The sequence below is a fragment of the Giraffa tippelskirchi genome, chromosome 6, assembly GCF_054371585.1.
Source record: "Giraffa tippelskirchi isolate mGirTip1 chromosome 6, T2T-mGirTip1v1.2.pri, whole genome shotgun sequence".
NCBI lineage: Eukaryota > Metazoa > Chordata > Mammalia > Artiodactyla > Giraffidae > Giraffa > Giraffa tippelskirchi.
The window spans coordinates 127,807,013-127,834,774 of record NC_137280.1 but is presented as its reverse complement, the minus strand read 5'-3'; the positions used below and the strand labels follow the sequence as shown (position 1 = coordinate 127,834,774).

General features: G+C 40.1%; 1 protein-coding gene across 1 annotated transcript in view; it reads left to right on the top strand.

Moving 5' to 3' along the window:
* LOC145511447 (uncharacterized) overlaps positions 1-27,762 on the top strand; it is a 407,802-nt gene that overhangs the window by 345,405 nt on the left and 34,635 nt on the right. Inside the window, exons 7-10 of the mRNA XM_081504778.1 lie at positions 3,230-3,409; positions 6,397-6,483; positions 6,590-6,815; positions 7,591-7,728. Of these exons, the coding sequence (XP_081360904.1) occupies positions 3,230-3,409; positions 6,397-6,483; positions 6,590-6,687 (365 nt within the window). The 3' untranslated portion in view covers positions 6,688-6,815; positions 7,591-7,728. The remainder of the gene's footprint in view (positions 1-3,229; positions 3,410-6,396; positions 6,484-6,589; positions 6,816-7,590; positions 7,729-27,762) is intronic.

The following is a 27,762-nucleotide window of genomic DNA, read 5'->3' as shown; positions in this document are numbered from 1 at the left end:
TTAGCTTAAAACTCAACATTCAGAAAACTAAGATCACGGCATCTGGTCCCATCACTTCATGGCAAATAGATGGGCAAACAGTGGAAACAATGACTTTATTTTTCTGGGCTCCAAAATCACTGCAGATGGTGATTGCAGCCATGAAATTAAAAGATGCTTACTCCTTGGAAGGAAAGTCATGACCAACCTAGACAGCATATTAAAAAGCAGAGACATTATTTTGCCAACAAAGGTCTATCTAGTCAAGGCTATGGTTTTTCCACTGGTCATGTGATGTGAGAGTGGATGTGAGAGTTGGACTATAAAGAAAGCCGAGCACTGAAGAATTGATGCTTTTGAACTGTAGTGTTAGAGAAGACGCTTGAGAGTCCCTTGGACTGAAAGGAGATCCAACCAGTCCATCCTAAAGGAGATCAGTCCTGAATATTCATTGGAAGGATTGATGTTGAAGCTGAAACTCAATATTTCGGCCACCTGATGTGAAGAACTGACTCATTTGAAAAGACCCTGATGCTGGGGAAGATTGAAGGCAGGAGGAGAAGGGGACAACAGAGGATGAGATGGTTGGATGGCATCACTGACTCAATGGACATGAGTTTGAGCAAGCTCCAGGAGTTGGTGATGGACAGGGAAGCCTGGCATGCTGCAGTTCATGGCTGTGACCATGAGGTCACAAAGAGTCAGACAAAACTGAGCAACTGAACTGAACCAATTCAGATCCCAGTTGGAATTCCATTACCAAACTGAGGGAGGAAGAAGACATAGGAGCTGGATAATTTCCTTAGCACCTGGTTGGACAGAAGTGATTAGGATGGCATTTCACTGACCATTCCCTGATGGCTCAGTGGGTAAAGAAGCCTGCAATACAGGAGACAGAGGTGACATGAGTTTGATCCCTGGGTCAGGAAGATTCCGTTGAGGAGGAAATGGCAAGCCATTCCGATATTCTTGCCTGGAAAATTCCATAGACAAAGGAGCCTAGTAGGCTACAGTCTATGGGGTTGCAAAGAGTTGGCCACAACTGAGCGACTAAGCATGCAGGCATCACTCACCATTGCTTAGTTGGAATAGAAACACTTCAGCATTCTTTAAGCAAGAAATAAAAGAGCAGGAGAATTCTTGGGAAAGAGCCACCACAAAAGGACCATTGTTCTCTCTGCTTTAGGGGAGAGAGTGACATATTACAACAGAAGTAATACCTGAAGGTGCTTAAGAACTGGCTTAACAGTGATTTTATTGGCCATTTGTCATGTACGTATTGACAAAGCAATAGTGGAAGGAAAAAGAAAGCTTTCTGAATTGTCCTGGGTGAGTAGATAGGACTGCTAAAGAGACACAGCATCAGACTTATAGAAAAAGACCCCACAGCAAACTCTAGTGCAACAAAATCCAACAGCAGCAACTGGGAGCTTGTTAGAAATTCAGATTCTCAGGTCCCACACCAGACATACCGAATCATAAATTCTGAGGACCCAGCAATCTGTTTTAATGGGCTCTCCAGGGGATTTTAATGTAAGCTAAAGTGTGGGAAGCTCAGCATAATATTTTTCTTTTTGTAGTGCTCAATCACTCAGTCACGTCCAACTCTTTGTGACCCTTTGGACTATAGCCTGCCAGGCTCCTCTGCCATGGCATTTTTTTAGGCAATGATACTAGAATGGTCTGCTATTTCCTCCTCCAGGGGATCTTCCCAGACCCAGAGATGGATCCGACATCTCCTGTGTCTCCCCCTGCATTGCAAGTGGATTCTTCACCTGCTGAGCCAATAGGGAAGCCTTTTCTATAGCATTTATTTATTTTTGGCCATGCTGGGTCTTCGTTGCTGCTGGGGCTTTTCTATAGTTGCAGCAAAGTGGGAGCTACTCTCTAGTTACAGTGCATGGACTTCTCATTGCAGGGGCTTCTCTTGTTTGGAGCACAGCTCTAGGGTGCTCAGGCTTCAGTAGTTGTGGTTCCCAGGCTCTAGAGCACAGGCTCAATGGTTGTGGTGCATGGGCTTAGTTGCTCTGCAGCATGTGGGATCTTCCTGGATCAGGGATCAAACCCATGTCTCCTGTATTGGCAGGAGGATGCCTTACCACTGAAGCGCAGCATAATAGAAAAGACTCTTAACTCAGGGTCTGACAGACAAGAGTTGGGGGTCCACCTTGGACCCTAATTCATGGTAAAATTTTGGGTGAGGTTCTTAAATGCTGAGCTGTGACTTTATTCTACTCTGTGAGACTGAGTAGTAGTAACAGGATGGTATAAAGGAAAATAAATAGGAATAGTCACTTGATCCCTGATAAGTCAGCAAATGGTAGCTTCTATCCATGAAAGTGAAAGTCACTCAGTCATGTCCAACTCTTTGTGACCCCATGGACTGTCCATGAAATTCTCTAGGCCAGAATACTGGAGTGGGTAGCCTCTCCCTTCTCCAGGGGATCTTCCCGACCCAAAAAATCGGGGTCTCCTGCACTGCAGGCGGACTCTACCAACTGAGCTATCAGGGAAGCCATATGGGGGTCATTCAAAAGACTACAGTTAGATCATTTTATACTAAACAAGGTTTAGGCAAGCTGTTCCTGTTAAACCAGCACATATCTAAGCATCATTACTCTTAATAAAGCTTTGTTTATCAGAGAATGGACCACCTGCTTCAGAATTACCTGGTGTGTCAGTTTAAAAACACAGCTATCCAGTATTCATTTCAGTCCTACTTAATCTTCATCTTGCGAAGTGTGGTCTGGGTATCTAAAAGCTTTAAAATTGTTCCCTGAAGATGCTTCAGCAGACTGAGGTAAGAATCATCAATTAAAATGAAGAGATAAGATAAGGCTCAGCTTAGCTGTTCTTTAACTATCGTAGTCACTCTCCTACAGAAAGAGGCTGAAGGAGGCAGACATGTGGTCTCAACGTTACACTGGGAAGTAGAACCAAGAAGTGAACTTGACTCCCCTGGTCACCACCCTTACTTGTGGTGGGTGATGGGTGGCTTCCTGGATTTCTCTCAGCTGGCCAACCTGAAATTGAGGCAGTGTTACTGATTTCTGAGGGAAAATGCTCTTGGTGTAGCAGAAGAGAACTGGATTTGTGGGAGCCTGTGATTGCAAAAGATACATTAAGTGGAAAAGTATTAAGTTTGGTTTTCCAGAAAGATGTGGTACCTTTTTTAAGGAGTCTGTAATCTCTTAGCCTGGGCATAGCTCAAAAACTTTATCCTGTTTCTTTATCTCCTACTCCAACCAAGACTGCCAGTTAATGAGATATTCTTCAGGAACCTCTGGTTTCAGAGGAAGGAATGGCCATTTGGGCATGTTCAGGATGTGCTCATTGGAGAGAAGGGAAGAAGAGGGGGCTGAGGAAAAGAAGCTTGAAACTCAAGTGACCCAGACAAGCCCAAACCACCAAGACACCAGCATGCAATTCTGTAAGTCCCCTTACTGAGGATATACTTGTTTGTATATCAAACAAAACTCAAAGCAGAATATCCCAAAATGACAATCAGTTCAGTTCAGTTCAGTTCAATCACTTAGTCATGTCTGACTCTTTGCGACTCCATGAACCACAGCACACCAGGCCTCCCTGTCCATCACCCACACCCGAAGTCTACCCAAACCCATGTCCACTGAGTCGGTGATGCCATCCACCCATCTCATCCTCTGTCGTCCCCTTCTCCTGCCCTCAATCTTTCCCAGCATCAAGGTCTTTTCAAATGAGTCAGCTCTTCACATCAGGTGGCCAAAGTATTGGAGATTCAGCTTCAACATCAGTCCTTTCAATAAACACCTAGGACTGATCCCCTTTAGGATGGACTGATTGGATCTCCTTGCAGTCCAAGGGACTCTCAAGAGTCTTCTCCAACGCCACAGTTCAAAAGCATCAATTCTTCGGCACTCAGCTTTCTTTACAGTCCAACTCTCACATCCATACATGACTACTGGAAAAACCATAGCCTTGACTAGACGGACCTTTGTTGACAAAGTAATGTCTCTGCTTTTTAATATGCTGTCTAGGTTGGTCATAACTTTCCTTCCAAGGAGTAAGCATCTTTTAATTTCATGACTGCAATCACCATCTGCAGTGATTTTGGAGCCCCTAAAATTAAAGTCAGCTACTGTTTCCACTGTTTGCCCATCTATTTGCCATGAAGTGATGGGACCGGATGCCATTATCTTAGTTTTCTGAATGTTGAGCTTTAAGCCAACTTTTTCACTCTCCTCTTTCACCTTCATCAAGAGACTCTTTAGTTCTTCTTCACTTTCTGCCGTAAGGGTGGTGTCATCTGCATATCTGAGGTTATTGATATTTCTCCCGGCAATCTTGATTCCAGCTTGTGCTTCCTCCAGCTCAGCATTTCCCATGATGTACTCTGCATATAAGTTAAATAAGCAGGGTGACAATATACAGCCTTGACATACTTCTGTTCCTATTTGGAACCAGTCTGTTGTTCCATGTCCAGTTCTAACTGTTGCTTCCTGACCTGCATACAGGTTTCTCAAGAGGCAGGTCAGGTGGTCTGGTATTCCCATCTCTTTCAGAATTTTCCACAGTTTATTGTGATCCACACAGTCAAAGGCTTTGGCGTAGTCAATAAAGCAGAAATAGATGTTTTTCTGGAACTCTCTTGCTTTTTCGATGATCCAGTGGATATTGGCAATTGATATCTGGTTCCTCTGCCTTTTCTAAAACCAGCTTGAACATCTGGAAGTTCACGGTTCACGTATTACTGAAGCCTGGCTTGGAGCATTTTGAGCATTACTTTACTAGTATGTGAGATGAGTACAATTGTGTGGTAGTTTGAGCATTCTTTGGCATTGCCTTTCTTTGGGATTGGAATGAAAACTGACCTTTTCCAGTCCCATTCCAGTCCATCTTAGTTCACTGATTCCTGGAATGTCGATGTTCACTCTTGCCATCTCCTGTTTGACCACTTCCAATTTGCCTTGATTCATTGACCTAACATTCCAGGTTCCTATGCAATATTGCTCTTTACAGCATCGGGCCTTGCCTCTATCACCAATCCCATCCACAACTGGATGTTGTTTCTGCTTTAACTCCATCCCTTCATTCTTTCTGGAGTTATTTCTCCACCGATCTCCAGCAGCATATTGGTCACCTACTGACCTGGGGAGTTCATCTTTCAGTGTCCTATCTCTTTGCCATTTCATACTGTTCATGGGGTTCCCAAGGCAAGAATACTGAAGTGGTTTGCCATTCCCTTCTCCAGTGAAAATGGCAATACTCCCTAACATTTGTTAGGCCTCCTTATATGCTAGGAGCTTTATATTTATTATCTCACTGAAACATTACTACAGTCTTAGGACTAAGTACTAACAGCATGTTCTGAGTTTTGAACCCAGGCAATACAACTGACATGTCCAAGCCCTAAACTCTTGCTGCTCAAAGAGTAGTTCTTGGACCAGCATCCCCCTAGAGATTGTGAGAATGCTCTAAGACCACACCCCAGGCCTACTTAAGCAGATTCTGCATTTTAACAGAAATTTGTGGGTAAAGTTTGAGAAGGACTGCTTTAAAGCAGAAGCGTTTCCTGTAAATGTGCTCTAGTACCCTCAACATCAAAAACCCCTTTGGATGCTGGAGAGCTATGCAGATTCCAGAGTAACCAGCAATCTCTGCATCTAGGGTCAAAGATGCTGCAGCCTCAACAAGTTCCCCAGGTGATTGCTATAAAAGCTTAATTTTGAGAATCACTGCCTTTGGTTCTCCTGCCTCTGCCCCTCACTTGCCAGTTAAAAGAATAAGAAGGTCAAATTGGAACAGGTGAATTCTCTGTCTGCAATGATGACAAAAAGAATCGGGAGAATAACTCAGGCAGCCAAAGTAGGAAGGGCCAAGGAGAAACCTTCTCTCTCTTGACTTTCATGTTTTCCAGTTCAGACTGTGCCATGGACATTTGAAGCTCAATTTCTTTTTTGTTTTGTCTTTAAAGAATGCCTTTATGAAAACCTATACTTTTTCTAGTCACTGACTCCAAGGCCAGTGCTCAAGTTGTTTCTTTACCCTGCACTGGTTTACATAATATTGTCCTCCTCCACAAACCTAAAAATGGAAAGTGGAGTCTCGACCTGTTTCAAAACACTCCAGAGGAAGGTACCAAGTTGAGGAAGGTACCATGTTGATCAGGCTGACATGGCATACCTGAGAGATGGATATGATGACAATGATATTTATGTCCTTAAGCACAACTCATCAGGATCAGTAAACAATGCTGATTAAGTTCTTGTCTAAGTTCTATGTTATCACTACAGAAACCCCAGACATGTCAGATGCAGCGAAGTGCAAGGAAGGAATCTTGAGCCCTGAATGTCATTCTGAGCATGTGGTACACGTTACTATGGTGCCTCTAGGAAAGTTGCTTAATTTATTCAAGCCATGGTTTTTCCATCTGTTCAGGTGCTGCAATTTCAGCCATCTCGCGAGACCAGGCAGGTCCTGTAAATAAGTGGTCAGAAGCAATCAACCAGCAGTACGTTGCACAGGGTAGGCTTCTCCTGAGGGTTCACCAGTGCGGGTCTCCCCAAGCACCATACCAGCCAAATGGAATGCAGCTATGACTAAGTTTGACCCCAGATACACTGTTTTTCAGAGGCTTTACAGCGCATAGTGATGTTTAGGGTTTGTTGGCCAATGGGAGTCAACATGTTCACCGCCTGCAGGGAACTGGCCGGAATCAGAAGGAGATGAAGGAGACCCAATAGCAGTTGATGACCTCGGTCCTGTTCCTTCAACTGAGAATGAGTGCTAAGCCACTGAGCTTCCCAAGAACAAGCTGAGGACATCAGGCTAAAGAGGAACTGGTATTTTTCCTGAAGGTAATAAGGCTGAAAAAAGATTCTAAGGAAGATGCAGTATTATTTTGGTAAAACATTGAAGAAAGTTTTGATGCTAGTAAATGGGGATGGGTTGTCACTTTTTGTTTATTTTTTTGGTGAGAGAAAATGTTAAGGATTTTAAGTAATGTATCCCTAGATTTATTTTATTTTCCCCCCAAAAAAGGAAAAAAAAGTTCCATATTTGTATAATTTAATGTTCATATTTGTATAATTTACTTGATTTTTACTGTCAGAAATATGTGTATTTAAAAGATATTAAATAATCAGTTTCCCTTGTTTTTAAATGTTATGTTGTGAACTCTTACAATTTACTGTTAATACCAGCATTTTATTCAAATTTTTATTTTATACAGTATTTTTTTTGAAGATTTTAATTGTAGGTGTGAGAAACACTAATATGAAAGTGCAATGGTTTGGGTGACACCTCTGGCTTTTTAAGGGCAAAAATCTATTCTCTATTTCCAGGCATATGAGGGTCTTCAAATAGATGTTTATTGACTTAATATTGGTTCTCAAGGTATGGTTCCTGGCAGATAGCGTCAGCATCACCTGGGAACTTGTTAGAAATGCAAACTCCCAGACTCTACCCCAGATCTACTAAATCAGGGTTTTAATAAACCATCCAGGTGATTCTGATGACCCCTACGGCTTCAGAGTCTCTGATTAAAAATTTACTCTTAATTGGCACCACTGACTAGGGTCTGAGCAGTATTTCTGTTCTGATGTTCTTACATTATATTCCTCATATTTATAGGTATTAAACTAGTGCACTTCCAAGTACAGCAAGCTCCACAACCAACAATGAGGAATATGGTGATACAGATGCTACAATCAATGTGAAGATACAGTTGACTAAAGTTGTCACTGAATAAAATCCAGGTGCACTCCATGGGTAAGTGGAGGACCATTCTGGTTTTTTTTATTTATTCATTCTGTGTTTTGGTGCCTGTTGATTTTATGTTTCATTCTGTACTAATAGTTTAAATGGTTCAGAAAAATCCTGTTAGAACAATGATTTTATGCAGTATGACTTACCTATATAACCTTCATATAATATCTTCAGTTAGTATTATAATATCAAGGGAAAAAGCAGTACACTCCTAAATAAAAGAAATCTGCCACTTAGTTTTTCTTAGAGTGTGCATGTGTGATATCTTTATCTTGGAGCATAGAAAGGGGAATGATTTTATGAGTTTCTTTGGTGTACAGGAGCAATCCATCTCCACAGAATCCTGGTTTGATAGTGCCTATTACTTTAGCATAATTAATATTATTTTCTTGTTAACCTACAGTTCTCGTATGATCTTAAAAATGTAGCTTATTAGTCATCAACGTGACCATATTGTGCCTGAAAGAATTAACCACATCTCCAGAACTTCTGCATCAGTGTTCCTTTCTCATAAGGTAGCAATGCTTAGAACAAAATGTGGACCACTGCTTAGTGATTGATTTGTGAGAGCTTATAAATTGTTGCTAGGTTTTCTGGGTGAAGTCCTTCATGGAAAACTCAAAATAGAATATTTTTCCCATTTATTTCAAAGTTCCGTGTACTAAGATACTGAATTAGGCTCTGTTTATTCATAGTAAGTGTTTACATGTCTTCTCTTTGGTCTTGGAAAAGCCATATGAAACCAAAATTTTCTGTACATTTACACACGCAAGTAGCTTATACAACCATATGTGTGTGTGTGTCTCTGTATGTGCATAAGCTGATTATTTACAAGGTTAACAAAACTAAACAATTTTTAAGTGAATTGCTATAAACTGTCCTTGATTTTTAAAATTCACAACCAAATGTTAGAAATTCATCAGCATTCATGGGATCTACTGAGTCTCCTCTTCTATTTTAGCAGATTAAGTCTTACCTTTGAAGTTAAAGTCTTTGAATTTTCTGTAGGCCCAATTCTTTCTTTACTGTTCATAAGATGCTTGCTTTCCATCCAGTGGGCTAGAGTTGACAAAACTCAACCATGTATGAGGTACTATATTAAGCACAGATTTTTGGATGACAGGATTTAGCATGCCCTGCCTTTCTGGCTCTAACCATCTGATGGGATAGTACAAACACTAACTGGTCACAAACATCCATTTCCTCTTCTTCCCGGCCAGACGTTTAGCAGCTTCCATTTGCTGCTACGTGTAACTCATGGCTGAGTTCTACCAATGAGTGGTACAGGGAATGAGCAAAAATGAAGTGTGCCATTGCAGGCCTAGCCCCAAAACCCTCCCATGTACATACCTCTGCACATAATTTCATGTTCTTTACACTTCCTAATTGGTACACTATGAACAAAAGTTATTGAAAGTGTTTTCAATGAGAAGAAGTTAAACTATTGGACATGACCTTGTATGTGGGGAGCCTCAAGTCTCAGGAAAGTTCCCAGAGAAAAATGAGAAAAAAATATATTTGTACTTGGTTTGGTCATTTCTTAAGAGTTAATAGTTTTACCTAAATGAGGGAAAACTCCAGAAGAAGTTCAGCTGGGTATAGTGGAGACAAAACTATCAAAAATTAAAGGAAAGTGTGAGATTTTAAAGACTCTAAGTGGTGTATTTTATTTGTATTAACACAGAAGGAATAAACTAGGGCATTAAAGTCCACACAAATGTCTTTTATAATTTTAGATCTACATAAGAATAACAGTAATTGCTTATTGTACACGGTGCTTGGCTCCTTTTGGTATAGTCTTTGAAATCCTTGGCTTTTGGTTAAAAGCCAAAGGGTGATCTTAAAGAGTTGCTTTGTTTTCGAATATAAGTTGGTCATTTTGGACTTTCTTTGAACAGTGTTGTACGTGGATGGGGTGGGAGCATTCTGACAAAAGTGACACAGGATAAGGAAGTTCCTTGTCTAAATCTAGAGAATTTTAAGGTAATAATAAAACCAATTAAAAATTGGTCTGCTTTTCACTATGGCCATATGCTGTTAATTCTAAACAATGACAATAAAAAAATACTTTCTCTACCAGAGCAGACTGCTCACATAACCGGCTCCCTTTATCCCTCAACCCAGTTTGATAAACTACTAGGCACCTTAAGTATTTTTAAGGACAGTTTTCAAGAGCTTTCAATGTAATAGGAGATGTGCCCTACTAGTAAATATAATCACAGAATTTTTGAGTGAAACATAGGCTATTATTTCTGTCCTGAAAAGTGGAACCAGTGATTCCAGGAAAGCTTTATGTACGCGCTTGTTCTTAGGATTTGTAAAAGGTCCTGAGCAATAAAATATAATTAAGAAGAAAACTTTTATGCATTGTATAAAGAAGATAGCAAACCCCAAAACTAAATTAGTGAACCAAGAATGGGAGATAACATTAGGTAGAATCTAGTAAACAGCATGTCAATCATATTGAGGTAGCTGACATGAAACTCATTTGACAAGTGTCAAATTTTTCTCTTGTGTGCGGAAGGAAGTTATCAGGTCCCTATGAGGAGTATTCATACCACATGGCCAAAGCAGCCCTTCTAGAAATACCGCCACTCAGCTATGAGTAAGGAAGTGCTATGGTTTTGGATAGGGGAAACATTGGAGGTACCTCATCATAATTCTTATGGAACAAGTGATTGGTGTTAAGGTTATGAGTTTTGTAGAGCCCTGCTACTTTGCACAGTGGTTGTTGCATACAATTGAAAGGTGGAGAACCAGTCTTACAGTCTTGACTGTGTTGACCTGCCAATAGCAAGTCTGAGCCCAGGAATGCTTTCAGGGTTCACTGTAGGTCTCCAAATGCCAGATTCTAAATCTCAGTCAGTTTGACCTCTACCTTTTACAAAGCTCCACAAACCCTAGATTTTCATCATCTCTCTTCCCATTACTGAACCTCATTCAAATGAGGTATCATTTAAGACTGACACTTCTGTGCCAATCCAGGTCAAAGCATTAACCAAGAAGCACATGAGCATTTGAGAGGGAGTATGATTGTTTGGTTAAGACACACATAAAGTTTAGGAGATAAGGTTTGGGATTGAGAAAAATGAGCATTCAGTACCACTTTAAATAATGGTAACTACTTTGATATCTAATGAACCCTCATTTGCCATGGCATAAACCATGGTCATCAGATCTCAACAAGAACGGAAATCTACTTCTCATCCCTGAACATTTGTTCATGAGTCCTCAGTGAGCTGTTATTTTGTGCATGATACTATCATGAATAAGCCACTTCATCATTATATTGGCCAGTTTCAAAATGGGATATGTCAATAATGAAAGTGACCTTGCTTCTGATGTGGTCCTTGCCCTGCTGCAAATACATGGTGCAGTTCTTTAGAGACAATTTAGGATGGAAGGAATAGTCATCTAATCCATTGTTACCCTCCCCGATTTGAGACACGGAATTAGAACTTCCTTGGCAGGGAGCTAAGGAAAGCTTGCCCAACAAAGGCTTTGTGCAAATTCCCATCCCTCTGTGCCAACCAAACAGACCAATGTTTGTTGAAACCTTTTCTTTTTTTCCCTAAATGTGGCTTCCAAAACCAAAGGGAGAGAGGAGAAACCACCCAGGAGGGACCCTTGGGGGAGTAATGAGGGACCCTATTTGCTAATAAGGGAAAGCTGGGTGGCAGATGGGCCCTACATTTGAGCCAGAATTGCAGTTCTATCAAGATCCCCACTGGTAGGTCCAGGGCTCCCAGAATTCAAGTTCAAAGCTTTTTACGCTAAGAAATGACAAAGCCCTTCCCATTCAAGCTCTCTAGACAGAAAAACTTGTAAGTGGAATTTTAAACAAGTTCTGGCAAGTTTCTAAAACTGTTAATTTTTTAAAAATCCATTAAATAAAATCCTTTCAGAAGATCAGCATTTCTTTTAGCATGGCTGAAATTTTTTAATTTGCCTCTCGGAGGCATAAACAATCAATGCAACCATTAATTTGGAGGCCTTCCTCTCTGGCAGTGGTGCAAATTGAAAACTAATCGTTCAAAAGACGTTCTGACTAATCGGGTCAGGGAGAAAATGAATAGTGTTCCTCAGAGTCCAGTCAGCGACTTTGTTTTGCTGTGATTTTTAATTTAAGGGGAAAAAACAGAAAGAGAAAGAACAGAAAATGTCAGTACTGCTTTTTCCGATGACACTTGGGTAAACTTTGCCAATAATGATATTTTTATTAGATTTAAATATCGGGGGCCCCTTTCCATTTATTGTAGCCCTATTTCCTTTTGTTTTCTTTCATGTTAAGCTCTCAATATATTCAATATATATTACATTTGGGGGGAATAGAAAGTTGTATAAATCTCCAGTGCTTGAAATGTATTTATGTAAACGCTTTTCTCAATTTCTGAAGCTGTGTCATTGAGTTGTAGAGCTGGTGACTTTTCAGTTGCTGATTATCATTCAAGTTTTCTATCTCTCAGTGAATCAAGTTATGGTCAAGGAATCCCTTGTCCAGGGATTGACAAAGTTTCTATATTTTCAGCCAATCTAAGATCTATCTTCCATCCCAGGTCAGAGTTTCTCTTTCTGGGTGGTGGCCAATAGCCAACAGACAGAAGAAAGGGAGCCTCAATAATGTCTTATAGGAGGCTAATAGATGAAACCAACTCCATAAGCATATATAGTATTTGAAACCTTAGGCTGCTTTCTTAAACATCAATCGGGCCACAATATCACCTAGTCTTTGATTTTAAGGAAAGGTCTGGTGGAGTCATAACTAGTATTTTTTTCCCAACTAAAAAGTAAGGGTAGAGGGAAGGTCAAGGAACTGCTGCAATTTATAGATCAATGGCTCATTGAAAACTCAGATCAACAATTAAGAAGCATGGAAATTTATGTTGAGATTTCAAGACATTTTTGAGATGTGAGGTCTTAAATTATCACTGATAAAATCACTCTTTTTTTGTCTTTTTAAAATTAGTTTATTTTAATTGGAGGATAATTTTACAATATTGTGATCATTTTTGCCATACTTACTTTCTAAGTTTGAAATCTCTTCAAAGTCTGGGATCTGTGGATGTGTTAAAGAGAGATTTTGGTGATGGATCTCCATTCTTGCTCACAATCATTAAAATAATTTATTTATCATTTCACAGTGGCTAACTCTGAACTCTTTAATATAGCATGAGGTCAAGTCTTTAGTCTTGCTGGCTTCTGTGATGCACCATTACAGGTTGAAACGCCTTCATGGATCTCCTAGTACAGGTCCCTAGCCATGGAAGTCAAGTCCTTACAAAATGTAGGATGACACATTTCATGTTCCTGCTGCCTTAGAGTGGTAATTTTGTCACTTAAACTCCTTAATGGCGTGAAAGAGATTAAGTCAAATGATCCTCAGTGATGGAATTAGCCTGCAAGAGTGCCAGGGACTCAGGGGGGAACTTCCCAGTCCTACTGTCACTCTCAGTGACATCCAGCTCTGTAATATGTTGCTGACTGCCTCGACAGAGGCACCACCTTGTGTGACCCACTCTCTCTTTGTTCAAATAGTGCTTGTGTTCTTAAGAGCTAGAGTCTACTGGTATAGGTACCATTCAGCACTGGGCGCTCAAATTGGGCAGAGTTAATGCCAGACAATTGTGGGGGCACCTACCTTCCCTAAGCACCTAGTGTGTTATCATTCAAACTAGGACACTTTTGAGAGGGAAAAGAGGTAGTACTAGTAATAATGAAGGACAACAGTCCAGGACTTCCCTGGGAAAACTGAAATGTCTTGCTCTCCTCCTATGACCTACATGTGGATACCATATGCCATACGTAACTACCTGTACCAACCAGCTGCAGTCAGGAGCAGGCTAATATCATGAAAATCTTAAGTTATTCCTAATACAAACTTGGAACCTGCTTGGGAAATTCACCATAAAGGGAGAAACCCGGATTCTGACTTTAAGATCTCTCTTATCCAACCAGTTGTCAAGCCTTGCTGATTCTATCTCCTGAAGATCCCTCTTATCCATCCCCATTTCTCCACCCCCATTACCCTCACTTTGGTTTGCTAGATTATGGCATTCTTCCCACTCCAGCTTTGCCCTCTTCTAATCAATTCTCTCTCTATATCAGACAGAGCAATTTGCCTGAAACCAAAATCAGGTATCATTCTAGGCACAGGGGATCTAGAAGTAAATGAGCAAATCAAGGCCATGCTCCAAGGTATTTATTTACCTTCTAACATTCAAGACAGATGATGAACAAGTAAACTGCTGTGTGCTAAGTCATTTCAGTCATGTCCAGTTCTTTGTGTCTCTATGGATTGTAGCCTGCCAGGCTCCTCTGTCCATGATATTCTCGAGGCAAGAATACTGGAGTGAGTTACCATGTCTTCCTCCAGGGGATCTTCCCGACCCAGGGTTCGAACCCGCATCTCTTACATCTCCTGCATTGGCAGGCGAGTTCTTTATCACTAGCACCACTTAAGTAAACTAAGAAATAATAATTTCAGACTTTGATAAGAGCCACAGATGTGTGCCACAGAATGAGGTGATTGGGAGTAAGGGTAGCTCGGAGGAGGCTACTTAAATTAAGCTCATCAGGGAAGCCTCTCTGGCAAGGTGATACTGGGTTAGATTTGAAGGATGAGATGAGACAACCATGTTGAGTGCCAGAGAAAGGGCATTCCAGGCAACAGAAAGAGGGACCTTAGAAACCTGAAAGTGAGATACACTCAGTCATTCTCAAGAAGCAGAACAGGAGACCTGTGTAACTGGCACACAGCGACCAAGGGGCAGAGTAATTTGCAAACAAGTCAAGAGGGTAGATGAGGGCCAGGTCACTTAATGCTTTGTCAGCCAAGATAAAATAAGTTTACATTGCTCTTAGAATTAAAATCCAAAGCCACTAAATTAAGCAGAGAAGGTAATAAAACTGATTACCTTTTTAAAATTTAAGTGGAAAAAATAAATAAATAAAAAATAAATAAATAAAAAAAATAAAATAAAATTTAAGTGGACTCATTTTTTTTAAATTTATTTTTAATTTAAGGCTAATGTCTTTACAATATTTTATTGGTTTCTTCCATACATCGCATGAATTAGCCATTGGTATACATATGTCCCCTCCCTCTTGAACCTCTGTCCCACCTCCCATCCTGTCCTATCCCTCTAGGTTGTCACAGAGCACCCATTTGAATTCCCTGAATCATACATCAATTTCCACTGGCTATCTATTTTACATATGGTAGTGTATATGTTTCCATGCTCCTCTCTCCATTCATCCCATCCTCTCCTCCTCCTTCCTGTGTTCACAAGCCTGTTCTCTATGTCTGCATCTCCATTGCTTCCCTGCAAATAGGTTCATCAGTACCGTCTTTCTAGATTACATATATATGTATATATGGTATTTGTCTTTCTCTTTCTGACTTACTTCACTATGTATAATAGGCTCTATGTTCATCCACCTCATTGAAACTGACTCAAAAGTGTTCCTTTTTATGGCTGCGTAATAATATTCCATTGTATATATGTGCCACAGTTTCTTTATCCATTCATCTGTCAATGGACATCTAGGTTTCTTCCATGTCCTAGCTATTGTAAATTGTGCTGTAATAAACTCTGGGGTAGAAGTATCTTTTTCAATTGTGTTTTCCTCAGGGTATGTGTCTAGTAGTGGGATTGCTTGGTCATAGTGTTATTTCTAATTTTTAAGGAATCTCCATAGTCTTCCATATTGGGTGTATCAATTTACTTTGCAACCAACGATGCTAAAGGCTTCCCTCTTCTCCACACCCTCTCCAGCATTTATTGTTTGTAGACTTTTTGACGAGGGCCATTCTGACTGGTGTGAGGTGGTATCTCATTATAGTTCTGATTTGCTTTTCTCTAATAATGAGTGATGTTGAGCATCTTTTCATGTGTTTGTTAGCCATCTCTATGTCTTCTTTGGAGAAATAATTGTTTGGATCTTCTGTCCACTTTTTGATTGGATTGTTTGTTTTTCTGGTATTGAGCTGCATGAGCTGCTTATATATTTTGGAAATTAATCCTTTGTCAGTTGTTTCACTTGCTCTTTTCTCCCATTCTGAGGGTTTTTCAACCTTGATTATAGTTTTCTTTGCTGTGCAAAAAATGTTTAATTAGATCCTACTTGTTTATTTTTGCTTTTATTTCCATTTATCTAGGAGGTGGGTCATAGAGGACCTTCCTGTGATAAATGTCATAAAGTGTTCTGCCTATGTTTTCCTTCAAGAGTTTTATAGTTTCTGGTCTTAACATTTAGGTCTTGAATCCATTTTGAGTTTATCTTTGTGTATGGTGTTAGGAAGTATTCTAATTTCATTCTTTTCCATGTATCTGTCCAGTTTTCCCAGCACCACTTACTGAAGAGACTTCTCTCCATTGTATATTCTTGCCTCCTTTGTCAAAGATAAGGTGCCCATAGGTGCATGGGTTTATCTCTGGGCTTCCCTTCTTTCTTGTTCCACTAGTCTATATTTCTGTTTTTGTGCCAGTACCATACTGTTTTGATGACTGTATAAGCTGACTCATTTCTACGTGAAGAATACATTGTTGGTGAAAGGGACACAGATTAAAAGCCTATATCCCCATTCAGATGAAAGAGGATAGTGGCTGTTGGAAAGGAATGAAGCTTTTCGGCATGTTACCAAACTGGTGGCATTTGTGGCTACTTGGATAAACATTTACAATGAAACATGTATCTTTCAAATGTGTCCCAGTCTCCTTTTATTTTTCTCTTAAATGCATAATTCTAGCCTTACTTTTATTTCATTTAGTGTTTGTTAAAGCTTTATTCTTTGAAAAACGCATTTTTGATTTCTGGTTTTGTTCATGTAGCTTTGTATTTTTTTTTCACTTTTTTACCATTTTATTTTGTTAATTGAAGGATATTTGCTTTACATAATTTTGTGGTTTTCTGTCATACATCAATAAGAATCAGCCATAGGTACACCCATGTCCCCTCCCTCCCAAATCTCCCTTCCATCTTCCTCCCCTTCTGACCCTTCTAGGTTGTCACAGAGCCCCTGTTTGAGTTGCCTGAGTCACACAGCAAATTCCCATTGGCTATCTATTTTACATACGGTATTGTACATTTCCCTGTTACTCTCTCCATACATCTCACCCTCTCCCTCCTCCCCTCCTCCATGTCCATAGGTCTGTTCTCTATGTCTGTTTCTCCATTGCTCCCCTGGAAATAAATTCATCAGTACCATCTTTCTAGATTCTATATATGTGCATCAGTATACGATATTTATATTTCTCTGTTTGACTTACTTCGCTCTGTATAATAGGCACTAGGTTCATCCACTTCACTAGAACTGACTTAAATGTGTCCCTTTTTATGGATGAGTAGTATTCCATTGTATATATGTACCGCTGCTTCTTTATCCATTCATCTGTAGATGAACATCTAGGTTGCTTCCATGTCCTAGCTATTATAAACAGTGCTGCAATGAACATTGGGGTACACGTGTCTTTTTCAGTTTTGATTTCCTCGGGGTAATGCCTAAGAGTGGGCTTGCTGGGTCATATGGTGGTTTTATTCCTAGTTATTTAAGGAATCTCCATATCATCTGCCATAGTGGCTGTGTCAATTTACATTTCCAGCAGCAATGCAAGAGGGTTCCTTCCCTTTTCTCCACACCCTCTCCAGCATTTATTGTTTGTAGACTTTTTGATGATGGCCATTCTGACTGGTGGTATCATTCTGAGGTGGTATCTCACTGTAGTTTTGATTTGCATTTCTCTAATAATGAGCGATGTTGAGCATATTTTCATGTGTTTATTAGCCATCTGTATGTCTTCTTTGGAGAAATGTCTGTTTAGGTCTTTTCCCCACTTTTTGATTGTTTGTTTTTCTGATATTGAGTTGTATGAGCTGCTTATGTATTTTGGAAATTAATTCTTTGTCAGTTGTTTCTTTTGCTATTATTTTCTCCCATTCTGAGCATTGTCTTTCCACCTTGTTTGTAGTTTCCTTTTCTGTGCTAAAACTTTTAAGTTTAATCAGGTCCCACTTGTTTACTTTTGTTTTTATTTCCATTACTCTAGGAGGTGGGTCATAGAAGATCTTGCTTTGATTTATGTCAAGTGTTCTGCCTATATTTTCCTCTAAGAGTTTTATAGTTTCTGGCCTTACATTTAGGTCTTTAATCCATTTTGAGTTTATCTTTGTGTATGGTGTTAGGAAGTGTTCTAATTCCATTCTTTTGCAGGGAGCTGTCCAGTTTTCCCAGCACCATTTATTGAAGAGGCTATTTTTGTACCATTGTATATTCTTGCCTCCTTTATCAGTGTGTATATTTTTATACTAGCAAACCATGAGGTGGTTAATTTTAGAGAATAAAAATTGGAATTTTAGAAATACCCACAGAATCTTAGGAAATGGCTAGAAAAATCTATCCTAGTGAGTCTAAAACTTGGCTCCTGACACTGATTTTTTAATTTGGAAGATCCTAAGTATTTAAATGCACTGCTTGCTAATGTTTACCTCCAATTGCAGTTGTGGCTTTCTGACCATCAACATGATAAAATTTGTTAATTTGAGGGTAAATAATCTAGTGTTGCAAAGTGAAGGTACTGTACTCTTCAACATCTGGTGAAGTGAGTTTTAATCATGTCTGGTGGATGGATGTAGATGGTGTTAAAGATGCAGATATCCATATATCCATCAATTCATGTGTGTCCTCAAAGATACAAATCCACGCCATGGAGAACAGTCTCTTGCTTTTATAGGCTTCCAAACAGTGTGTCTTGTTACTTGCCATTCCTTAAAAAGTTAAGATCTATATTCTTTGTATTTTTTGTTCTCTCTAAGGAGCAAAGGCAGTTAATAATTGGCTGATTGAATCCTAGTTTGATCTTGTTCAAGAATTGAGCATGAACTTGTTTGCAGAGCAATAGCAGTGCTTTTCTTAGTATCTTGATATGTCCTGTGCACAGAAGACACATGCAGTGCACATGTGTCTGGGCCACTTGTAGCACGCTGGCTGTCGGAAGTCTGCGGCAGGAAATACCTTCTTGATTAAATTCTTGGAGGCTGACATTTTTTGTTATTCAGCCTGCTGAATGATTTCACATGTGCTTTTTGCAGAGTCAGAATACTTGAGTGATGTACAGGATAGTTATTTCCTTAGCAGCATGAAGTTCTTTCAGCCAGTAGGGTGGGGAAATCATCTTATTGTATGAATAACAGGCAATTTCTGTTAGGCAGAAAGATGTGTTACCTCTTGGTCGTTTAATATATATTTTTAGGTCAAATAATTATGACATGAGGAAAAGACTACACCATCACTTATGAATTTCAGATTTTTACAAGATTTCTACCCCCCCACACACACCCCAACCTCCAGCTCTAAAGCAACCATCTTACCCAGTAGCCCCCACCCTGAGATTCTGCCTTTTGTGGGCATATCACATTGACCTTACCTGTAGATCATCTCCTTGGATTATGTTTTCGCTAGACATGCCCCTGGGGAAAAATACTGTCCAAAAAAGGTCCTGTCCTAGACCCACCCAGAATGACATAATATTAAGTGTTTTCCGTATTCAACAATGATACTGTTTTGAAAACTCACAGCCGGTTTGAATTTGGTTAAGTCCAATGTTTTCTTTCGCTTTTTGGTTCTTTATTTCCCAGGGGCCTGCTACCTTTGTGCTTAGCTTGAAATGTAGCATTCTCCAGCAGAGAATACTCTCTGGTATATTTAAAGCAACTAGGGCCCTGAATGAGAAGTTCAGTTACAGACAAAGATAAAAGATCAAATTTTAATTAGCTTCAGAAATCTTTATTTTGTTTAAAGTAGAGTAATTATAAAGTAGATTATTATAGGGTTATTTTATAAATTGAAAACAAGAAAAATAAAAACCTTTCATTGTATTGACTCCATCTATATTTTGCCTTTACATCACCATCACCCTTAATTCTCTCAAACACTGAGTTGTACACTTTTATTCCTGTTAATGTGTTTGCATAAGTTCTACAAAAGAGCTGAGGGGTTTCTTGGGATGTGGGACTGGGAGCTAAAAATGGGCAAGTCCCAGCCAAACTGGGACAAATTGGTCTCCCTGGAAACTACCCATCTGTTTAATGGCCTAAAACAGAATGATTATTTCTCACAGTTCTGTGGGCTGAATGGATGGTGGTTCTGCTGTTTTTGCTGGAGTTCTCGATATGGCTGCTCGGCTGAGGCTGAATGGGGGTAAGATGCCTTGGTCCTCAGCAGAGAGGGCTGGACCTCTTCCTCCATGGGATCTTCCATCTCAGCATGGAGGCCTCAGGATTCCACAGGGCAAGCATGGAAGATGCAGGGTCTCTTGAAATCATGCTCAGAAGTTAAATATTGCCATTTTCACCACATAGAGTAATGAAGAAAGACACAGGGCCAGTCCAATTCAAGGCATGGGAAAATAAACTTCTCTTAAAAATGTTTCTTATTGAAAGACAGTTGACATATGTTATGTTAGTATCAGGTGTGTTACATAGAGATTTGATACATACATTATGAAACGATCACCATGATAAATCTAGTAACCATCTGTCCACATACAAAGTTATTACAATATTATTGACCATGTTGTGCTATATATTCCATCCCTGGGCTTATTTATTTTATAACTGGAGATTTCTATCCCTTAATCCTCTTCAGCTATTTCACTCACCCTCCCTGTTGGCAATCATGTTTAGTCTTTGTATCTATGAGTCTGTTTTCATTTTGTTTTTTAGATTCTGAATATAAGTGAGATCATATACGGTATTTGTCTTTGTCTGACTTATTTAGTATAATGCCCTCTAGAGTCATCCATATTGCAAATGGCAAGATTTCTTTTGTTATGGTTGTGTAATACTCCATTGTATTTTGCACTTTTTATGGGAGGAGTTGCAGTGAATATGTTCATTTTTAATCCATCACAGTCCCCATAATTAACATGAGATTCAGTAAATTTAAGAAATTTCCAAGACCACGTAGCTTCTAAGTGGCAAATCCAGCATTTGCACCCAGGTCTCTGTATTTGAAAAACCCAGTTTTTAATAGATTTGAGTTGCCATGCCCTGATGGGGTATAACTACTTCATTTGATAATCTTGGGAGCAACTTGGAATTTTCCTGCTGTTCTGGATGGAGTAGAGGAGATGCAGGAGAAGGCAATGGCACCCCACTCCAGTACTCTTGTCTGGAAAATCCCATGGACGGAGGAGCCTGGTGGGCTGCAGTCCATGGGGTCACGAAGAGTTGGACACGAATGAGTGACTTCACTTTCACTTTTCACTTTCATGCATTGGAGAAGGAAATAGCAACCCACTCCAGTGTTCTTGCCTAGAGAATCCCAGGGACGACGGAGCCTGGTAGGCTGCCGTCCATGGGGTCGCACAGAGTCAGACACGACTGACGCGACTTAGCAGCAGCAGCAGAGGAGATACAGGTGGAGAGGGAAGAAAGACACAGAGGCAGTGATCTATGATGGCTGGGCAGTCAGCATCACAGAAATCTGTTCACTCTGCTTGGAGAATATAATGCATACTTTCCTGATTCTGTAAATATGTTCAGGCTCCTACTGTTCTCCTGCCTCCTACTGAAGTACAACCTTATTTCTGAAAGTAGATTCTTCAGTGGGCCTCAGATGTACTATATTCTTTGTCTAGATGTTGTTTCTCTTTCTCTTAGGCAGTGGTCTCATTCTTTTGCTATATAAACCTTTGTATCATCTTCTGCAGTTGAGAAAGTTTTGAAAGACAGTTGCCTTAAATTCATTGTTTTCAAAGTGTGGGGATCCCTGAGACACTTTCATGGAATCCATGAGGTCAAAACTATTTTTATAATACCAAGATATTATGTGTTTTTTTCCTACTTTCATTCCCTCTTGAGTGTAAAGTGAAGTTTTCCAGAAGTTATGTGATGTGTGATACTGCAACAGATTTTAGTTGAAGCAGATATAATTCCATTCCTTCCTATTAAGACATTAAAGAGACTTGAAAAGTATATACAATAATGAAGTCTTATGTTTTTTCCCCATAGTTAAGAGAACTTTTCATTAAAATTGGTTTTGGGCATATAAAGAGTTTGCTGTGATATTTAAATTAATAAACAAATATTTTTAAGGTTTTTCATTTCATTCCTTATATTAATAAGATTTTAATTTATTTTTAATTAAAGATTAATAATTGCAAACAACAGCTCTTTGGGGTTCTCAATTTAACATAGAGTTCTGAGAGCAAAAAGTTCAAGATGATGAACATCTTATTAGTTGCCATTTGCAAAGCCTCCACCATTTTCTACACATTTTCTTTTAATCCTCCCAATAAACCTCCCAATAAACCTATCAGGAAGGTACACCATTAATCTCCAGCCCCCAAAGGCATAAAGTAGGGCCCCAAATCATTAGTCATACAGCTTGTATGCTGTGCATCTAGAATCTGGAGCTAGTTCTGACTTCAAAATCAAACTTGGAAGGAATCAATAACCTCCTTGCATGCAACATATCTGTTGTTTTCTGGACAGAGATTGAAGCAGAGGTCAAGAAGACTGGATAAATTACTTGATGTCTCAGGCAGCCAAAAGCCAAGATTTTCTGCTCTCTGTTCTACTCCTCATAGGGACTTCTTTCATATGGCAATTCCCACTCAACAAGGAGAAACATTTGTCCCATTGATTATTCTGTTCTAAACTGCAGAAAATACATGTGCATTGTGTTGCATTTTCCAATTAGTTACAGGTCAGCTTGTGCATTTTATTTATTTCAATCTCTTTCATAATAGTAAAACAGTTAACAATGGTAAAAAATTTACTGAGTACTTACTATGTATCCATTACTGAGAGGAGGACTTGATACCAAGATCTCTCTGAATCCTCACAAGAATGCTTCCAAGTGGACAGTGGGGTCTCCCACCAGCTTTACAGGTGAAAAGATGGACTTGCTGAAGGGAAGCTACTTGCCTGAGGTCACTGAGCTAGAAAGTAGGTGGTGAGTCAGGTCTGTATGGTTCCCAGGCTAAGATTATGTGTGCATCGAAAAATCCTAAAAGGCAGTGTCAATCTGTGTATGGAAAGGAGTTCCCTAAGGTAAGCTTGAAATTAGGGAAAGGTAGCAATTTTACCTTCAGAGATTTTAAGAAAAAACCAACTGATGCAACCTCTTCATGTATAAGAAAACATACAATTCTTTTAATTTTGTCCTTAGCTTAACCCTTTACTAACACCCAGCAGCTCAGAGTATACAGAGAAAGGCAGTAAATTCCTCATCTGTATCTGGTCCCACCAGCATGCCAACTGTGTTTTGGTTTTAATCCTGTTTGGTGTGTCTTCCTTCTGCCTGGAGGTCCTGCCTTCAATTTAAAAATATCATGGTGACACCAGGAGTGTGAGAAGTGATAAGAAAGCTGAGGTTTCTCATGTGTCAACAGCAGATGTGCTCATCCCCTGGAGCACTAGAAAACAGTGTTAGGATTTCCCTTAGGGTTGTGCTCCAGGTGCCCTGGGAGGGAATGAGGATGAAAGACTCATGATTTACATTGATGCTTTCAGCAAGCATCAGTTCCAGTTGCAAATTTAGGTTTTAACAACCTTGCCAACAATCTCTGATTCCTGCTAAAGGTTCAAGTTGCTGCTACTGTCATAAAAAGCTGAGACTATTGGCCTAGAAAAGGATCATCTCTAAGCCAGCCTCTTCAATAATTTGAATAGCATTTATGAATTGTCTTTGAGCAATAATGCAGAGGAATTCAATATATTGTGAAGACCTATCTGACTAGACAGCTTGTTGCTGCTTAGAAACCTAATATTAGAGACACAAAACAGACAACTTTTGTCATTCTAAATCCATGCACTTAATTATCTCCACCCTAAATTAGCTCAAGAAACACAGCAAGTGCTTGTGTACCAACCTGGATAACATAGGAAGATGACCAGAAGATAGGGAGAGAGTTGTGCACGTCAACTTCTCCTTTCTGCCACCACCTGCCCTCTTGCTGATCCCCTGGCCCAGGAATGCAGTGAATCCATCTGAGCATTCTATGTTCAGGATTGCTGCCTGGCCTTAAAACAACAATGCATGTGCATATCTCTTTTTGGTACTCTGTTCCTTTGAGCAACTTTTTTGAATCCTGTAATTCTTTATAACTTAGGGTACTCAAAACTGCAATCAAAGGCAGGATGAGTACACTTCTCTTAACTCTTTGACTCAATTAAAAGATGAGAGCTGCATTCTTTTCTCTGTCACCTTAATGCCCTCCCCCTAGTGCCTTGCAAATGGTGAAAAAGTAAATAATATAACAAATAATACCAGTAACAGCTAGGGGGCTCTATGTTTCAGATAGTACACCAAGGGCTTTATCCAACTCCCCTAAGAAGTAAATACTAGTCATATCCCCATGTTATCCATCTTTTACAGACTGAGGAGTACAGGGCAAAGCCCAGTCTCCCGGCCAGCAGGCAGTGGAGCCCAGGCATTCAACTGTTGCTATTCTACTGCTTCCAAATACTTGTTGACTGAATGAGCATCTTTGTAATTCATGTTTTCTTTCTCCCTCTCCTCCATCCTCTCCCCTGGCTGTCTCTGTCTCCTTCACAAGTCTCAACTGTTTGTCTTCCTTTTTCCTCTGAATTCACTGGCTGGCTTGGAAGACTACAGGGAAATCATGTTTTTGTTTGCCTCAAAGTTTTTACTTACTTTGAAATTTTTCAGTCAATGTAGAATCATTATTTCTTGCCCAGCAATTCATCTGGGTCTTAAAGTATGCCCATCATTTCTGTACCAGCACCATGTCCAAGTCCATTTACACAGGGGACACCTCGGTGCTCTGTTCCTTTTTGTTGGTTTTTTCCCTCTGTGCCTGAAGTCCAGACAAAGTGGCTTTGTTTGTTCATCTTCCTGTACCCCTTCCCAGATGAAATGAGCCTGGAGGAAACCAGGATTTTTTTAAGTTTAGTTTTGTTTTTGCTTTGGAGCCATGGGTAACATTTTTCAAATTCTATTTGCTGAATTCAGGACTAGTTAAATTCTTAAGCACTGACCAGGCAAACATTTTTTGGGTCCAAATGATGACGTTGGGAAGGGTCTTGGGGACAGTCAGGACAGGATGGTGAAGAAGCTGAGGCCTGGAATACTGGAAAGCAGGTAGTGTGGTGGACACACAAAACTATAAACTTACATTTCAAGGGGGGGCTGTGGGCCGAGCTTGTTATTCTCCAGAAACTAAAAGGAAACTTCCATCTGGACCCATGTACCCTGTTTGGTTGCCCCATGGTACACATGTGTGCAGATACCAGGAGCATAATTCAAGGGCATCCCTCACCCTGGAAACCTCATTAGGGAAGAGTGTAGGAATCCCTCCTGATAGAGACAACCACATGACTTGACCTGTCAAACCTCAGTTGTCTCACCTATAGAAAGTAGTGAGAGTTCTACTGCACAGATTTACTGTGGGGGTTAAATTAGAGAAGACATGCAAAACACTTACTGTGTTACGTGGTCCATAATATGCAAAGGAAGATGGGAACACTTTCTCCTACAGGCCTGCCCTACCATTTGACATTCCAGCATTAGAGGACCACTTCTGTGTGGTAGAACTGCCTGGTGGCTCAGTTGGTAAAGAATCCACCTGCAATGTGGAAGACCTGGGTTTGATCCCTAGGTTGGGAAGATACCCTGGAGAAAGGAACCCAATCTAGTATTCTGACCTAGAGAATTCCATGGACTGTATAGTCCATGGGGTCGCAAAGAGTCGGACACAACTGAGCCACTTTTGCTCACTTTCTGTGGGTTTAAGCATTTAAAAATGCTCCTCCCAAGGGTGTTGATAAAATATTCCTTTAACATGTTATTGCATATGATTTGTCAGCACTAGCTGATGAACAGCTATAGCCCTCCAGGAGCAGAAAATATTAATAGTGACTATCATTGATTGAGGACACACTGTCTCCTAGGCAACAAGCTCAACAGGCTTTGAACAACCTTATGCTCTTAAAAAGATGCGACAATTTACCCAAGGTCATTGGACTTGAAGTTGTAGAAATGAAGGGTTAAGCCAAGACTGTCTGATGCCAGGCCCCATACCCTTGTTACTATGCTTTGTGACCCCCAATACCTTTCAATGAAATAGAATTTGTTCAGATATTGACAGGACAAGCCGGGCCTTTTTAGAGTGCCAAGGCAAAGGGCACGGGGTCACTTGGCAAAAGCAAAATACAAGATTTCCAGCAATACAATAGCAGTGAGAAGTACAAAAGAATAAGTCAGGGGAGCTGTTTAAAATTTTACTTCTTCAGACATCCTTGCCTTGACTTCCAAGCTCTGCCTGTTCTCTCCTCCCCTGCCTCTCTCAGAGCCTAGTCCTACAGCTCACCATGTTGCTTGGGGTCTTGGCATATGCTGTTCTTAAACTTTTTCAAACAGGGACCATGTCTGTCTTGTATACCATTGATCCCCAACATGAAGCCTCATTCCTGGCAAGTGATAGTTGCCATATTTAAATGGACAAATGATTAATGTACAAATGAGTGGGACTTTTTGAAGCTTTATCTGGTGCTAGATCTAACCATCTTCTGGAGCCAAGACCTACAAATTGCAATTGCTCTTTTTCTTGTGTCTTATAACCTCATTTAAACACCCACACTTGTATGTTTCTGCCATTTAAGCATCTGTTCCTGCCTAGTCAACTAGACAAAGGGAAGACGCCCAAACAGCCTCTGTTGTCATCCCCTCCCAGCAGTGCAAGTTGAAGAAACAGTAAGAACTGGGCCGCCTTATCATGAGGCCTCCTGCTCCTCGATCTGCTGCTGCCCCCATTTCCCAGGGTAGAATTTGCCACCTAATGAGATAGGTCAGGGGTCTTCAGGGATCATAAGATTAGATGCAGTGGAACTTGGTGCAGAAGTACTCTGTAACAGAAAGTCCAACCACTTCTGGGTTCCGTGCCCTACTTTCGGAAGATGACTCTATCAGCTCAAGTGCATATTAGATGGCACTAGATAAAGCATTTAGATGTTTTATTCTAACATAATTTGATATAAGGAAATAAAAAGAAAACTGTAAGGGTACTCACACTGCCTTGATGATTCTCCCATTTTAAAACATAAAATTGATATGTCAGATCAGTAACTTACTGTTTTTTGACTGAAAGAAAGAAAGTGAAAGTCACTCAGTCATGTCTGACTCTTTGGAACCCTATGGACTGAATTCTCTAGGCCAGAATACTGGAGTGGGTAGCCTTTCCCTTCTCCAGGGGATCTTCCCAACCCAGGGATCAAACCCAGGTCTCCTGCATTAGAGGCAGATTCTTTACCAGCTGAGCTATGAGGTAAACCCTAAAACTTACATTTTCAGAACTATGTGGTATCATACAAGAATATAGTTTTGTCTGGAGAAATTGCAGTTAATTTGACTGATTATTGTTATCAATCAAAGGGCAGAGTAGGGCTTTGAGGGATGGAGAGACAGATCACTTGCATCCATATAACACTGATGAATATGATATGGAAGAATCTGGTTTCTCATAAACATAGATTACAAATTCACTGCTAAATGTTGTACTGGTTTATGTTTTTCCCCAGAGCTATGAGTGATTTACTATCTAGAATTAGTTAGGAGTATTAGTTATCTATTGTTGTTTAGCAATACTTCCACCAGTTTTGCAGTATAAAATAATCCATATTTACTATTTCATGGTTTCTGTGAATAAGGGGTAAGATAGAAACAGGAAGAAAGACCAATGCAAAGAAGCTTTGTCAAGTTGGCACCTGCTATGGACTTTGGGTGCTCAAGTCCATTAGACCTCTTGAGGAACTTTATGAAATGCATTTCCTAAGGTCTGCCTTAGGAGAAGGGGAGAAGTATGTATCCATATCGTCCATTATCCAGTGTTCAACAGTGGTCCTACAGGCATTAACTCCCCTACAATTTGGGCTTGTGCATTTGCAAGTACAGAGTGGGTTCCCATGGACACCCCATGCCACAGCATTAGAAAAGACTCTAGGCTGAAGTGGATCATCTGTAAGGCTACAGTCAAGGTGTTGACCATGGCTAGAGTCTCATCAGAGGTTCAGCTG